General features: G+C 36.9%; 1 protein-coding gene across 4 annotated transcripts in view; it reads left to right on the top strand.

Annotated features, from left to right (window-relative positions):
• CDC27 (cell division cycle 27) overlaps positions 1-14,452 on the top strand; it is a 60,846-nt gene that overhangs the window by 22,867 nt on the left and 23,527 nt on the right. For all 4 annotated transcript variants that reach the window (XM_060081210.1, XM_060081209.1, XM_060081211.1 and 1 more), the window contains 5 exons: positions 3,881-3,978; positions 4,741-4,895; positions 5,001-5,212; positions 6,391-6,505; positions 9,308-9,423. In XM_060081210.1, the coding sequence (XP_059937193.1) occupies positions 3,881-3,978; positions 4,741-4,895; positions 5,001-5,212; positions 6,391-6,505; positions 9,308-9,423 (696 nt within the window). The remainder of the gene's footprint in view (positions 1-3,880; positions 3,979-4,740; positions 4,896-5,000; positions 5,213-6,390; positions 6,506-9,307; positions 9,424-14,452) is intronic.

The following is a 14,452-nucleotide window of genomic DNA, read 5'->3' as shown; positions in this document are numbered from 1 at the left end:
AATGGTAGATAAGCACATGAAAAGATGTACCAAATCATTAGCCATTAAGGAAAAGCAAATAAAAACTACCATTAGAAGCTATTACATGCCTATTAAAATGGCTAAAATTAAAAGTATTGACAATATCAAGTGCTAATGGGGATGCAGAGCAATGGGATTTCTCATACATTGCTGGTGAGAATGTAAAATGGTACTTGTACATGAATGTTCATAGCAGATTTATTTGTAAAAGCCCCAAAAAACAATCAACTCAAATTCAGTGAGTGAATGAATAAAAAAACCTGCATCCATACAATGAACTACTACTCAGCAATAAAGAGGAACAAACTATTGATAAACATAATAACTTGGATTTCAAGGGCATTATGACAAGTGAAAAAAGCCAATTTCAAAATTTTACATACACTATGATATCATTTATATAACATTATTTAATAAAACGAAGTAAGGGAAGATGTTAAATCACAAAAGTGCTATATATATTACTAATTATTTTAAAATAAGATCACTTGTTTAAAAGTTTTTGAAGGTGCAGTTTTATCAAGTCCTAATCATGAAGAAGGAAGGTTTTTCTCCTTCCTCAGAGAAATAAGGATGAGTTATTTTTATTCATCATAAAGTTTAAAAGGTTAAGTATCCAATGGGGCACAACGCTGCTTCAAAAACTGGCGCTTCATTTCAGTCATCATACACCTGTCTTGTGACCAGAGTTGCACCCCATAATCTAGAAACCCATGTGTTATTGTTTTGAAGCTACAGCTTGTTAGGTTATCTTTTATCTCCAGTATTTTGATGTAGACAATCATTGGTCTTTTTGTCTACAATAGCACATTGCATCTTTAGGACTCAGCTGATACTAAGTTTGGTTCTTAGAGTAACCTATTTCTTCCCAGTGCCATTTAAATAGTTTTTTTAAACCCCAATTCTTTGGGAAACTTCTTTCAGAGTTTTAGGTTTTAAACAAATCCACCTAAAGTTGGGGCACTCCAGGCAGCTTAATTTTATTAAATCTTTCCCCCTTTTTATCTCTCTATTGAACAGAGATCTGTCTCCCAGATTTGATTATTGTAACTCCACATCTGGCTTCTTCCCCAGTTAAGTTTTATGTTATTGGGTTGGCCAAAAGGTTTGTTCAGGTTTTTCCATAACATCCCAAACGAACTTTTTGGCCAACCCTATATTTTATACATACCAGTATCCATATGTGTGCATGTGTGTGTATATCTAATCTCTTAGCAGACATTTTGTTTTACATTTATTTTATGGTCTATTAAACAGATCATGGCTTATTATAAAAATCAGCCTTGCCAACTTATCAAAGGTTTAAGAAAATTTACCTTTTGCTAATGTAAAAAGAAAATATAATTTACATAATACTGGAGAAGAGGATTTTCATCACAAATGATCACCTCTTACATTTTCATAATATTTTTTCTTGAATAGATTATTTTATCTTTGCTTCATCAGTTTGTCCACCACTTTTCTGGCCATTTTAAGTAATTCATACAGTCTCCTCAATGCAACTTTAAAAATTATTAGTAAAAGTATTTTATGATATATTGTACAAGCAAAGCAAGGGGGCGAGGCTATTGAAAACAGGAAAGAGGTAATATAAAAATGAGAAATCTAATTTCCTGTCCTCAGAAAGCTTATAATCAATTGCAAGAGAGCACACATGAAAGCTAAATAAATTGGGGACTCCCCTGGTGGTCCGTTGGTTAAGACTTCGCCTTCCAGTGCAGGGAGTGCAGGTTCAGTCCCTAGTCGGGGAGCTGAGATCCCACATGCCTCCTGGCCAAAAAACCAAAACAAAAACAGAAGCAGTATTGTAACAAATTCAATAAAGACTTTAAAAATGGTCCACATCAAAAAAAAAATCTTAAAAAAAAAGGTAAAGAGATAGACAAACCATAATTAGTTATATAAGCAATGAGGGGGCTATATAACACGAGTTAGTTTAGGTCAAACTTTGAGATTTCACTGTACTTTTCTTTTCATGGCCTTATGTTAAAAGTTCCTGAGCATTGATTTGACACTTTCCACTCCTAATTATTACTTTCAAAAAATACTCTTTTTATGTCTTTGCTTTGTTTCCTATTTTTAAGTTACCCCTCTATCCATGGTAAATGATTATATCATTCTTGTTACAACTATTTTTCCTTTAAGAAATTTCATCTAAGCAATCCTAGATATAGACTGATAAAACTTATATTTTCTGAAAGCCTGCCTCCTGCTCCTGCTTCCTTCTTTGTCTATGTGTTTATTGGGTCAAATTAGGCAAATGTGGGAAGCTAGATAGTCTTCAACTAGTGGTATTTTCTTGTTTTTATTACATCATTTATTCTAGTTTCTATTCACTTACAAAATTTGAAAGTAAGGCACACCAATATATTAGTTACCCAAGGGGGTCTTCTTTTCAATTCTCTGATATACACTGACAGCACATAAACAGATTATGTTTTAACTGATAGATTCATTTGAGGGTTGTTTTGAAAATCTTGGTTAGGTGCCATCTGATCCTTTATAAAACCTTAGGGTTTTGGAAAAATTGCTGTATCTTAATTTTTTTCCGTTAGATAATGAAGAATTTCAACCTTAGACCAGGTGAATAGTATTTTTTAACCTGAAAGCTCCAACAAGTCTCACTAACCCTCAATCCCATCTTCCCCCATTTAAAAGCTAAAGAGGGACTTCCCTGGTGGTGCAGTGGTTAAGAATCTGCCTGCCAATGCAGGGGACACAGGTTCGAGCCCTGGTCCAGGCAGATCCCACATGCCGTGGAGCAACTAAGCCCGTGCGCCACAACTACTGAGCCTGCGCCCCAGAGCCCGTGAGCCACAGCTTCTGAGCCCACGTGCCACAACTATTGAAGCTCAAGTGCCTAGAGCCCGTGCTCCACAACAAGAGAAGCCACCACAAGGGGAAGCCCGTGCACCACAACAAAGAGTAGCCCCGCTCTCTGCAACTAGAGAAAGCCCGTGCACAGCAATGAAGACAGCGCAGCCAAAAATAAAATAAAATAAAATAATTAATTAATTAAAAATAAAATAAAAGCTAGGGAGGCAACAATGCTGTTCTAATAATTTCCAGATTGTTTCAAGTACATAGGGTCCCAAGAATGTTGTTTATATTCTAAATGTAAGCCTTTATATACCCAATTTAGAAAGAAACATGAATTTTCCTTTAAGTTAAGAGCTACCACCTCTACTTTGTTAAAAAATCTGATCATTTAAATGTGCTATATTTGAAGCATTTAAGTCACTTTCAAAATTACCACTGGGATTTATATTTAAAATCAACAATAAGACTGAAATATTTGGGTGTTTTCCATATGTCCTCAGTAATTCTAATATCCAACAGGAAATTAAAAGCAATATAATATTTAAGAAGGCTATGATAGCTTGTTTATTTTGTTAACATTCCTTTCAATTCATGTTCTGTTTGGTTTCACCTGACTTTTGACTTGAACTGCCCTAAATAATAGAGATTGGAGGATGGTAAGAAGGAGAAATTGATAATTTTTTTTTTTTTTTTTTTTTTTGCGGTATGCGGGCCTCTCACTGTTGTGGCCTCCCCCGTTGCGGAGCACAGGCTCCGGACGCGCAGGCTCAGCGGCCATGGCTCACGGGCCCAGCCGCTCCGCGGCATATGGGATCCTCCCAGACCGGGGCACGAACCCGTATCCCCTGCATCGGCAGGCGGACTCTCAACCACTTGCGCCACCAGGGAGGCCCAAGAGAAATTGATAATTTAAGAAAGAAACTAGAAGAGTACTCTCAGAACTTATATAAGGTTTACCTAATTTTCTGTATCAAAAGTTTCTTTGTAATAGATGTTTTAGGTTTTATAGCTTGTCTAATCTATTTGTTTGTCTTTACAGCAAGACAGATCGGCTTGCCAAAGGATCAGAATGTTACCAAAAGAGCCTTAGTTTAAATCCTTTCCTCTGGTCCCCCTTTGAATCATTATGTGAAATAGGTAAGCTTGTAGAGGTGGCTACAGGAGGGTTCTTGCATTTCTTCTTCCTCTTTTTTTCCCCCTGCTTAATTTTTGGAGAGTGATACAAATTATCCACAAGAAAAGTATTTTTCAAAGCTAAGGGCTTTTAAAATTGAGAACAAGAAATAAGGTAGAATCATATGTTTCAGGAATAATGTGCCCTTTCTTGTGTCCTCTAGAATGAGTTGTATTGTGAGTATAACACTAGCCAAAATAGCATTCTGGGAAAGAAAAGAAATTAAAAGAATGCCCAGAAAAGAAACTGTTCTATAAATAAGACCTGGATAATATGGGGGGAGAGTGTCTCAGTATATATGTTCCAGGATGCATGAAGGATCATCAAACATTGTTGTGTCTTTCCATGGAAGTGCTCAAAACTTTCCTATGATTTCTACAGGGTTTCACCTCTCCACCCTCACTCCTTACCTTGAGCAAAATGAGATCTAGTTGCTTTCTGCTTTAAAACAAACACAGAAATCTGCATTCTCCTGTGATTTATTATATTTAAAGTCAGTGTCATTGTGGTTTAGTTTATTTCCTGAATTTACAGCTTTATCTTAGGGGTAAACTTTTACAATAAATTGATGGATGGGCTTTTGGGAGATAAATCTGATTCACTGAAACAGACAGAAGAACTTTAAAACTCTGGATAAGGCCTTATTTCCACTGATTTATGCATGCTTGAAAAAGAATTTAACCTTCATTTCCTCAGAGGCAAACTTTTTTTTTTCCCCTTCACAGGTGAAAAGCCAGATCCTGACCAAACATTTAAATTAACATCTTTACAGAACTTTAGCAGCTGTCTGCCCAACTCTTGCACAACACTAGTATCTAATCATAGTTTATCTCACAGACAGCCTGAGACAGTTCTTACAGAAACACCCCAGGACACAATTGTAAGTGTATTATACACTAGTGTTCAAAATATTGTGAAAATGAAAAACAATGATCTGAACTAAATAATGTATCATAAATGACATGGTAGAAATTTTCTGTTTCAGGAATTAAACAGATTGAATTTAGAATCTTCCAATTCAAAGTACTCATTGAATACAGATTCTTCAGTGTCTTATATTGATTCAGCTGTAATTTCACCAGATACTGTCCCTCTTGGAACAGGAACTTCCATATTATCTAAACAAGTTCAAAATAAACCAAAAACTGGTCGAGGTTTATTAGGAGGACCAGCTGCTCTTAGCCCATTAACCCCAAGGTAAGACAAATAAAAGATACTTTAAAATGTGCTGTAATATTAAACAATCATATAGCAATTCCTATATTAGTAATATAAATTAATATGAACAGCAACTTCTAAATCATTATGGAAATAGAGGTATTTAATAAGTCAATAATGAACCTATTCCATTTTCAGAAAATGAAGTAATAGAAATACAGTACCTGTGATAAAAATTCCATCTTAAATATTGGAGAAAATTTTAAAACAGGCCTTATTCAGCTGGTGTATGCATTAAAAAATATTGTGTTTATGGCTGTGCATCAATGAACCTCTTAAACTGTTGGATTGTTTATGATAATAATCAGAGTGACAGCAGTGGTGATTGTTAAAGTGCTGTATTCCAAAATGGGAAAGAAGAATTGACACCTATTGATACGAAATATTTTGTCGAATTATCAGAAATATATGTATATATAAATATAAGAACCCAGCCCAGAGGATGCATATCCAAAAGAATCAACATAAAAAATTATATGTTAGGGGCTTCCCTGGTGGCGCAGTGGTTGAGAGTCCGCCTGCCGATGCAGGGGACACGGGTTCGTGCCCCGGTCCGGGAAGATCCCACATGCCGCGGAGCGGCTGGGCCCGTGAGCCATGGCCGCTGAGCCTGCGTGTCCGGAGCCTGTGCTCCACAATGGGAGAGGCCACAACAGTGAGAGGCCTGTGTACCACAAAAAAAAAAAAAATATATATATATATATATGTTAAAACAGACTATGAGTTGGGTCCCAGGGCCAGGGAGCTACTAAAATAGTATGACCATGAGATTACAAAACTCATTGAATCCACAGATGTATGTGTTCATTGGTTTCTGGAGACATTTTCTCTGTAATAGGGTCTAAATCCCATAAATTCCAAGAATTTGATAATTTGGATCTTAGCTTTTACAAAGCCACTCTTCATTATTTCTAATAAATCTCCTGAGTCAGTAGTTGCTGCTCAATTTAGTTTCTTGTTTGATTTTTTTAAATTTTTAATTATGGTGGGTGGAATAGTCTACATTCACAGCTTATTTTTAATCTGCCCCTCAGATCCTCAATGCCCCCAAGACTGATTTGCCATTCTCTTCCTTTTAGACCTTCTAATTTAAGTATACTGCTGCTTTATATATGCCTTGATGACTTTTTGACACCTTGATTTCAACCTCTTCTCAGTTTTGGGATTTTGCCATTAGAAACCCCAAGTCCTGGAGATGGATCCTATTTACAAAACTACACTAATACATCTTCTGTAATTGACGTGCCATCCACCGGAGCCCCTTCAAAAAAGGTATTTTCCATGTAAAATACAGTTTTGGTATTGATGAAGGAAATTCATTTAAAATTCCAATCTGTTAAAGGCAATTTCAGAATCTAACTTTCTTTAATTGCTGTTGCCTTAGAAGAGTTTATCTAAATGTAAAAGAAGGTCGTCATTATCATAGCCTCCGGTCATAGTAGGAGACACAAAGCTGGTTGCTCTTTTGGCCACGTAAGTTTGTAACTCACAAGTATAGTTTATTTCAGCATATAGCTAAATAAACATTCAGATTTTTACTTTTAATTTCCTTTTTTTAAAAAAACAAAATTAAGATTGTTTCTATCACTTCAAATGTAAATAATGGAAATTATATATGCCATAGTTTTTGCTTATCCCCACCACTATGTTTGTTTTTTAATTTTACTAATTAACATGATAAAGCCAGCTATTTCTGATAATAAAATTTTTATAGTGGATCCTCATACAGGTGGAGTAAATATGTAGTAAATGTATAGTAAAATGAAAAATATTTCACAGTATCCTTATAGTAAATACTGCAATAAGACTGAGTTGCAACTGCGACTCTTTTTATAATGTTCTTTTATTAAAGTCTGTGGCAGTAGAAGCCAAAGTGCTGTTTATTTAAAACATATCCGGGGCTTCCCTGGTGGCACAGTGGTTGAGAGTCCGCCTGCCGATGCAGGGGACACAGGTTCGTGCCCCAGTTCGGGAAGATCCCGCGTGCCGCGGAGCGGCTGGGCCCATGAGCCATGGCCGCTGAGCCTGCGCGTCTGGAGCCTGTGCTCCGCAATGGGAGAGGCCACAGCAGTGAGAGGCCCGCATACCGCAAAAAAAACCAAAACAAAACAAAAACATATCCGTGGTGCAGGGTATCTTATGTGAGAATTAAATTAGTTATATGTAAAGTGCTTATTGCCATGCTTAATAGATGTTTAAGAAATGGAAGCTAAAAAAAAAAAAAAAAAAAAAGAAATGGAAGCTAAATGAGTCAGACCGGTATGTGACTGACTGATATAGCCCTTTTACCCTCCTAGAGAGACATGTTGCTTCATGTTTTGTTTTTACTCTTACTCCTGAACTTCCTTAGTCAGCAAAATTTTTTTCTATGATAGCTTCTTTTTTTTTTTTTTATTAGTTTCTGCTTTATAACAAAGTGAATCAGTCATACATATACATCTGTTCCCACATCCCTTCCCTCATGCATCTCCCTCCCTCCCACCCTCCCCATCCCACCCCTCCAGGCGGTCACAAAGCACCAAGCTGATCTCCCTGTGCTCTGCGGCTGCTTCCCACTATCTATCTATGATAGCTTCTTAATGAGTGATAATAGGAACTCCAAGAGTGGTAAACAGGGACTATAAAGTAGTTAATATGTGGATTATTTTAAATAGGATTTTTTAAAAGTTGGCAACTACCTGCTGTTGTATTATTATGGGAGTGAAATATAAGTGTGGAAATTAGTTTATTACAGTTATGAGAAGGCATAGTAGGATGGTGGTTAGCATGCCAGGTGAAGTAGGCCAAAACCATGTGAGTCAGAGTAATTAAGGACAAGTTAGGCAATGAACAGGTACATGATTTCATTGCCCAGTCTCAACCTCTTCCTGTCTCAACCTCTTCTGCCTCTGTTCTATTACAAGACATTCCTGGAAAAGCTATACTTCTAGGTCTGCCTGCAGTATCAACTAAAAATATCAAACCGAGTAGTGAGTTCAGTAGATAGTACTTTGCTAAATAAGGACCAGAGTTGACTAAGTTTTGTCCCTTGGGTGAATGTAGAGGTCCTAATCTGAGGAAGGAAGAGGAGGAAGTGTTATAAAAGTTTTATTGTAAGGGAGTGGTAGATTAGGTGAACATATTCAGTGAATAGTTAGTTATAGAGGAAAGACTCTGGCCAAGTGATAGAAATAACAATTGAAGGGTTAAAATGGCCAGGCTCTCCTAGGGAAAGAGAGAGTAGCTAAAGATCTTAATTTGGTAGTAAAAAATTTTTTTTAGTATCCACTGACATGGTAGCCAGAGATCACTTTATAAAGAAGTTAAGTGAGGACTTCCCTGGTGGTCCAGTGGTTAAGACTTCACGCTTCCACTGCAGGGGGACATGGCTTCATCCCTGGTTGGGGAACTAAGATCCCTCATTACATGTGGCACAGCCAAAAAAGAAAAAAAAAGAAAAGGTTAAGTGATGAAAATAAATAGAAATAAGGTAATAAATTAGAGAAAAGAGAAGGGGCAAGCAGAGACCAGTTAATAGAAGATTGAACACACCAGAAAGAAATGCTAATTCTAAGAGCAATATTCTTAGAATTTGGAAAATAATCAGATGATTTTTTTTAATCTACTACTCTGAATTACTCTAGAACTGTTTTTACTAAGTGCCAAAGAAGGGATATAAAATCTTACTGTATTATTATATTTTTACGTATACTAAGTTAGATCATAAATCTTGAGAATAGTAGCTGTCTTAAAATTCTTCAGCATTTAACCCAACTGGGAAAGATATATAAATAAATGGCTTATAGGAATTTTGAGCCTTTCTGTGGAAACTAAAGTTGAAAGATGAAAGGATAGTATAAGGGTAAAAATACTGAGGTTAATATGAAGAAATAGCCTGAGGTTCATTCTAATATAACATTAAATTAACGTAAAATGACATAAATAATGACATTAATAGTTTGTGTTTTCAGATGACATACGGTATATAATATGAAATCTTGTATTGGGAAAACATAGATGGGCACATCATGATGTCTTTTATCATTTACAGTGCAGTTTATAATTCATAAACCTTAGACTTTTTGTGTTTTACAGTCTGTTGCCAGAATCGGCCAAACTGGAACAAAGTCTGTCTTCTCACAGAGTGGAAACAGTCGAGAGGTAACTCCAATTCTTGTTGCACAAACACAAAGTTCTGGCCCACAAACAAGGTATTTATTATGGTGTCATTATTTGGTATTGTTCATTATTTGATATTGTTTCTTATTGTGAAACATGATTGTAATCCTTCAGTTTAGGTAGGTTTTGACTGTCCCAAGAATTCTAGAATGACTATTGTAAATTTTGAATATGTTAAATTTGATATTTCTAACTTACTGAAAAACGTGTTTAATTCTTAGTTGAGTATTATAATGCAAATCAAGACAAGAGTTAGGTAAAATACCTTTTTACTCTAATTGCCTCATGAATTTGTTTGAACTAGAGATTCTGAGCAGTCCTCCAAAATAATTTTCTTCTTTTTTTTTATGACCTTCTCCACTGGTCAAGTACAGATAGATTATTCTCCCCTTCCCCTATTATGCATTTCTATAAATAGGTCATAATACTAATCTTCCAATAATGAATCCATTTCCACACAGACGGGATGTTAAGTAGGATCTCTCTTCTTGTTCAAGGACTCAAAAATAAATTATAGCTAATATTTTAAGAGAAAGCTCCAACTTTGTCTCCTAAAATAATGAACATGTACCTTAAGTCTTAAAACAGACATACGTGTGCATATACCTTGACTATATAAAAGGCCTCAATATTTCTAAAATGCCAGGATGGTAAGTCTCATCATGAGGGCCAGCTCTCAGGCAGGTGACAGTGAGAAGGTTATGAGAAGGAGCCTGAGGCCTCCTGCAGAGCAGCATTAATCAGGCCAAGTATATGCTATTCTTGAAGAATACATAAACATAATTTACTGAATTATACATTTCACTTTAAACAAATATACTAACTAATATGCATCAACTATAATGATTCTGTGTTCCTTGTATTATTAATTCCATTTTATCTTCTCTTTTTTTAAGTTAAGGTATAGTTGATATACACCACTTTATCTTCTTTATTGCTTGTTTTAGTTTCCTACAGCTACTGTAACAAAGTACCACAAACTGGGTGGCTTAAAACAACAGAAATTTATTCACTCACAGTTCTAGAAACTATAATCCAAAATCAAGGTATAGACAGGGCCATGCTTCTTCTGAAGCCACTAGGAGAGGATCCTTATCTCTTCTAGCTTCTGCTAGCCCCAGGCATTCCTTATTTTGTGGTCGTACAACTCAGTATTTGCCTCTGTATCCACATAGCCATCTTCCCTGTGTGCCTCTGTATTCAGATTTCCTTTTTCTTATTAGGACATCAGTCATATTGAATTAAGGCCCACCCTGATGACCTCATCTTAACTTGATTACATCTACAAAGACCATATTTCCCAAGAAGTTCACATTAACTGTACTGGGGGTTAGGGCTTCAACATATCCTTTTGGAGATACAATTCAACCCATAACATGCCTTATTAACACCTACTCTTTATTTTGTCTTTTTAGAGGTCGTTTTAGGGTTCATATTACACATTTTAACTTACCAAAGTCTACCTTCACGTAATACTATACCATGTCACATACACTATAAAACCTTATAACGGTATATTTTCATGCTCCTCTCTCAGTCTGTATGCTATTGCTGTCGTATATTTTACTTTAGAGTGATGGTTGTAGTTTCTGCCTTAAATAGTTACCTTTAACAGAGATTTTTCTTTTAATAAGAAAAAGAAGTCTGTTTTATAGATACCCACATATTTACTGTTTCTGGCGCTCTGTTTCTTTCTGTAGATCCAAATTTCAGTTTGGTATGTTTTTTCCTTCATCTTGAAGGACTTCTTTTAGCATTTCTTGTAGTTTAGGTCTGTTGGTAATGAATTTTTTTTTCAGCCTTTGTATGCAGAAGAAAGTTTTAAGTTCACCTTTGTTTTTATTTTTGAAAGATATTTTCACTGGGTATTGAATTCTTTTTTAAAATATTTATTTATTGTTTATTTATTTATTTATTTTGGCTGCACTGTGTCTTAGTTGCAGCATGCAGAATCTTTGTTGAGGCATGCAGAATCTTTAGTTGTGGCATGTGGACTTCTTAGTTGCAGCATGTGGGCTTCGTAGTTTCAGCATGTGGACACTTAGTTGTGGCATGCATGCGAGATCTAACAGTTCCCCGACCAGGAACCGAACCCGGGCCCCATGTATTGGGAGCACAGAGTCTTACCCATTGGACTACCAGGGAAGTCCTGGGTATGGAATTCTAGTTGACAGGTTTTTTTTTTTCTTTAAAGATGTTGCTTTACTGTCTACTGGCTTGCATTGTTTCTGACAAGAAGCCTGTTGCCATCCTCATTTTTGTTTCTCTATGTACATAATCTGTCTCTTTTCTCTGACCCTTAAGATTTTTTCTTTATCACTGATAATTAAGCCATTTGATTATGATGTGCTGTAGTGTGTTTTCTCCTTTCTTGGCCTTCAAATTCATTGAGCTCCTTGGATCTGTAAGTTAATAGTTTTCATCAAATTTAGCTAATTTTGGGCCATTATTTCTTCAAATACTTTTTCTGTCCATGTCCTTCTCTCTCATTCTGGGACTTCAAGTACATGTATATTAGACTGTTTAAAGTTGTCCCACAGTTCACTAATACCCTGTTCTTTTTTGTTTCCAGTCTTTTTCTTCTCTTTCATTTTGGGTAGGGTTTACTACTATGTCATCAAGCTAACGAATCTTTTCTTCTACAGTGTCTAATCTGCTGTTAATCCCATTCAGTGTGTGTGTATGTGTGTGTCTGTTTTATCTCAGGCATTCTGTTTTTCATCTCTAGAAGTTTGATTTGGTTCTCTCCTTAACATGCCCATGCTTTCTTCTACCTTTTTTAACATATGGAACTACATTTATAGTAGCTCTTTTAATGATCTTAGCTACTAAGTCTTACTGTGTCTGTTTTTTATTGATTGGTTTTTCTCTTCAGTATAGGTTATATTTTTCTGCTTCTTGGCATGCCAGGGTTTTTTTGTATGCCAGTTATTGGAAATTTTACGTGGTTGAGTGCTGGACTTTTTGTAGCCTTTTAAGTATTGTTCAAGTTTTGTTCTGGGATGCACTTAAATTTTGTTTGTAATATCTTTATTGGAGTATAATTGCTTTACATTGTTTTGTTAGTCGCTGCTGTATAACAAAGTGAATCAGCTATACGTATACACATAACCCCATATCCCCTCCCTCTTGCGTCTCCCGCACACCCTCCCTGTGCCACGCCTCTAGGTGGTCACAAAGCACTGAGCTGATTTCCTTGTGCTATGCAACTGCTTCTCAGTAGCTATCTGTTTTACATTTGGTAGTGTATATATGTCCATGCCACTCTCTCACTTTGTCCCAGCTTACCCTTCCCCCCCCCCATGTCCTCAAATCTATTCTCTATGTCTGCGTCTTTATTCCTGTCCTGCCCCTAGGTTCTTCAGAACCATTTTTTTTTTTTTTAGATTCCATATATATGTGTTAGCATACGGTATTTGTTTTTCTCTTTCTGACTTACTTCACTCTGTACGACAGATTCTAGGTCCATCCACCTCACTACAAATAACTCAATTTCGTTTCTTTTTGTGGCTGAGTAATATTCCATTGTATATATGTGCCACATCTTCTTTATCCATTCATCTGTCATTGGACACCTAGGTTGCTTCCATGTCCTGACTCTTGTAAATAGTGCTGTAATGAACATTGTGGTACGTGACTCTTTTTTTTTTTTTTTTTTCTTTTTGCGGTATGCGGGCCTCTCATTGTTGTGGCCTCTCCCGTTGCGGAGCACAGGCTCCGGATGCGCAGGCCCAGCGGCCATGGCTCACGGGCCCAGCCGCTCCGCGGCATATGGGATCCTCCCAGACCGGGGCACGAACCCGTATCCCCTGCATCGGCAGGCGGACTCTCAACCACTGCGCCACCAGGGAGGCCCACGTGACTCTTTTTGAATTATGGTTTTCTCAGGGTATATGCCCAGTAATGGGATTGCTGTGTCATATGGTAGTTCTATTTTTAGTTTTTTTTTTTTTTTTTTTTTTTTTTTTTTTAAGACTTTAATTTTTTTGGCACGTGGGCCTGGCACTGCTGTGGCCTCTCCCGTTGCAGAGCACAGGCTCAGCGGCCATGGCTCATGGGCCTAGCTGCTCCGCGGCATGTGGGACGTGGGATCTTCCCGAACCGGGGCACGAACCCGTATCCCCTGCATCGGCAGGCGGACTCTCAACCACTACGCCACCAGGGAAGCCCTATTTTTAGTTTTTTAAGGAACCTCCATACTGTTCTCCATAGTGGCTGTATCAGTTTACATTCCCACCAACAGTGCAAGAGGGTTCCCTTTTCTCCACACCCTCTCCAACATTTATTGTTTGTAGATTTTTTGATGATGGCCATTCTGACCAGTGTGAGGTGATACCTCATTGTGGTTTTGATTTGCATTTTTCTAATGATTAGTGATGTTGAGCATCCTTTCATGTGTTTGTTGGCAATGTGTGTATCTTCTTTGGAGAAATGTTTATTTAGGTCTTCTGCCCAATTTTGGATTGGGTTGTTTTTTTTTTGATATTGAGCTGCATGAGCTGCTTGTATATTTTGGAGATTAATTGGTCAGTTGCTTCGTTTGCAAATATTTTCTCCCATTCTGAGGGCTGTCTTTTCATCTTGTTTATGGTTTCCTTTGCTGTGCTTTTAAGTTTCATTAGGTCCCATTTGTTTATTTTTGTTTTTATTTCCATTTCTCTAGAAGGTGGGTCAAAAGGGATCTTGCTGTGATTTATGTCATAGAGTGTTCTGCCTATGTTTTCCTCTAAGAGTTTTATAGTGTTTGGCCTTACATTTAGGTCTTTAATCCATTGTGAGTTTATTTTTGTGTATGGTGGTAGGGAGTGTTCTAATTTCATTCTTTCACATGTAGCTGTCCAGTTTTCCCAGCACCACTTACTGAAGAGGCTGTCTTTTCTCCATTGTATATTCTTGCCTCCTTTATTAAAGATAAGGTGACCATATGTGGGATTCACTTAAATTACTTGTTAACAGCTTGATCCTTTCAGGTTTTGCTTTTTAATTTGTTCGGTGGGACAAGAGCAGCCTTTAGTCTGGATTAATTTTGCCCCACTTTGAGTACTCTACTCAATGGCCTGT

This window comes from Mesoplodon densirostris, chromosome 18 (genome assembly GCF_025265405.1).
Source record: "Mesoplodon densirostris isolate mMesDen1 chromosome 18, mMesDen1 primary haplotype, whole genome shotgun sequence".
Classification (NCBI taxonomy): Eukaryota; Metazoa; Chordata; class Mammalia; order Artiodactyla; family Ziphiidae; genus Mesoplodon; species Mesoplodon densirostris.
This window is presented reverse-complemented; position numbering and strand designations above follow the sequence as displayed.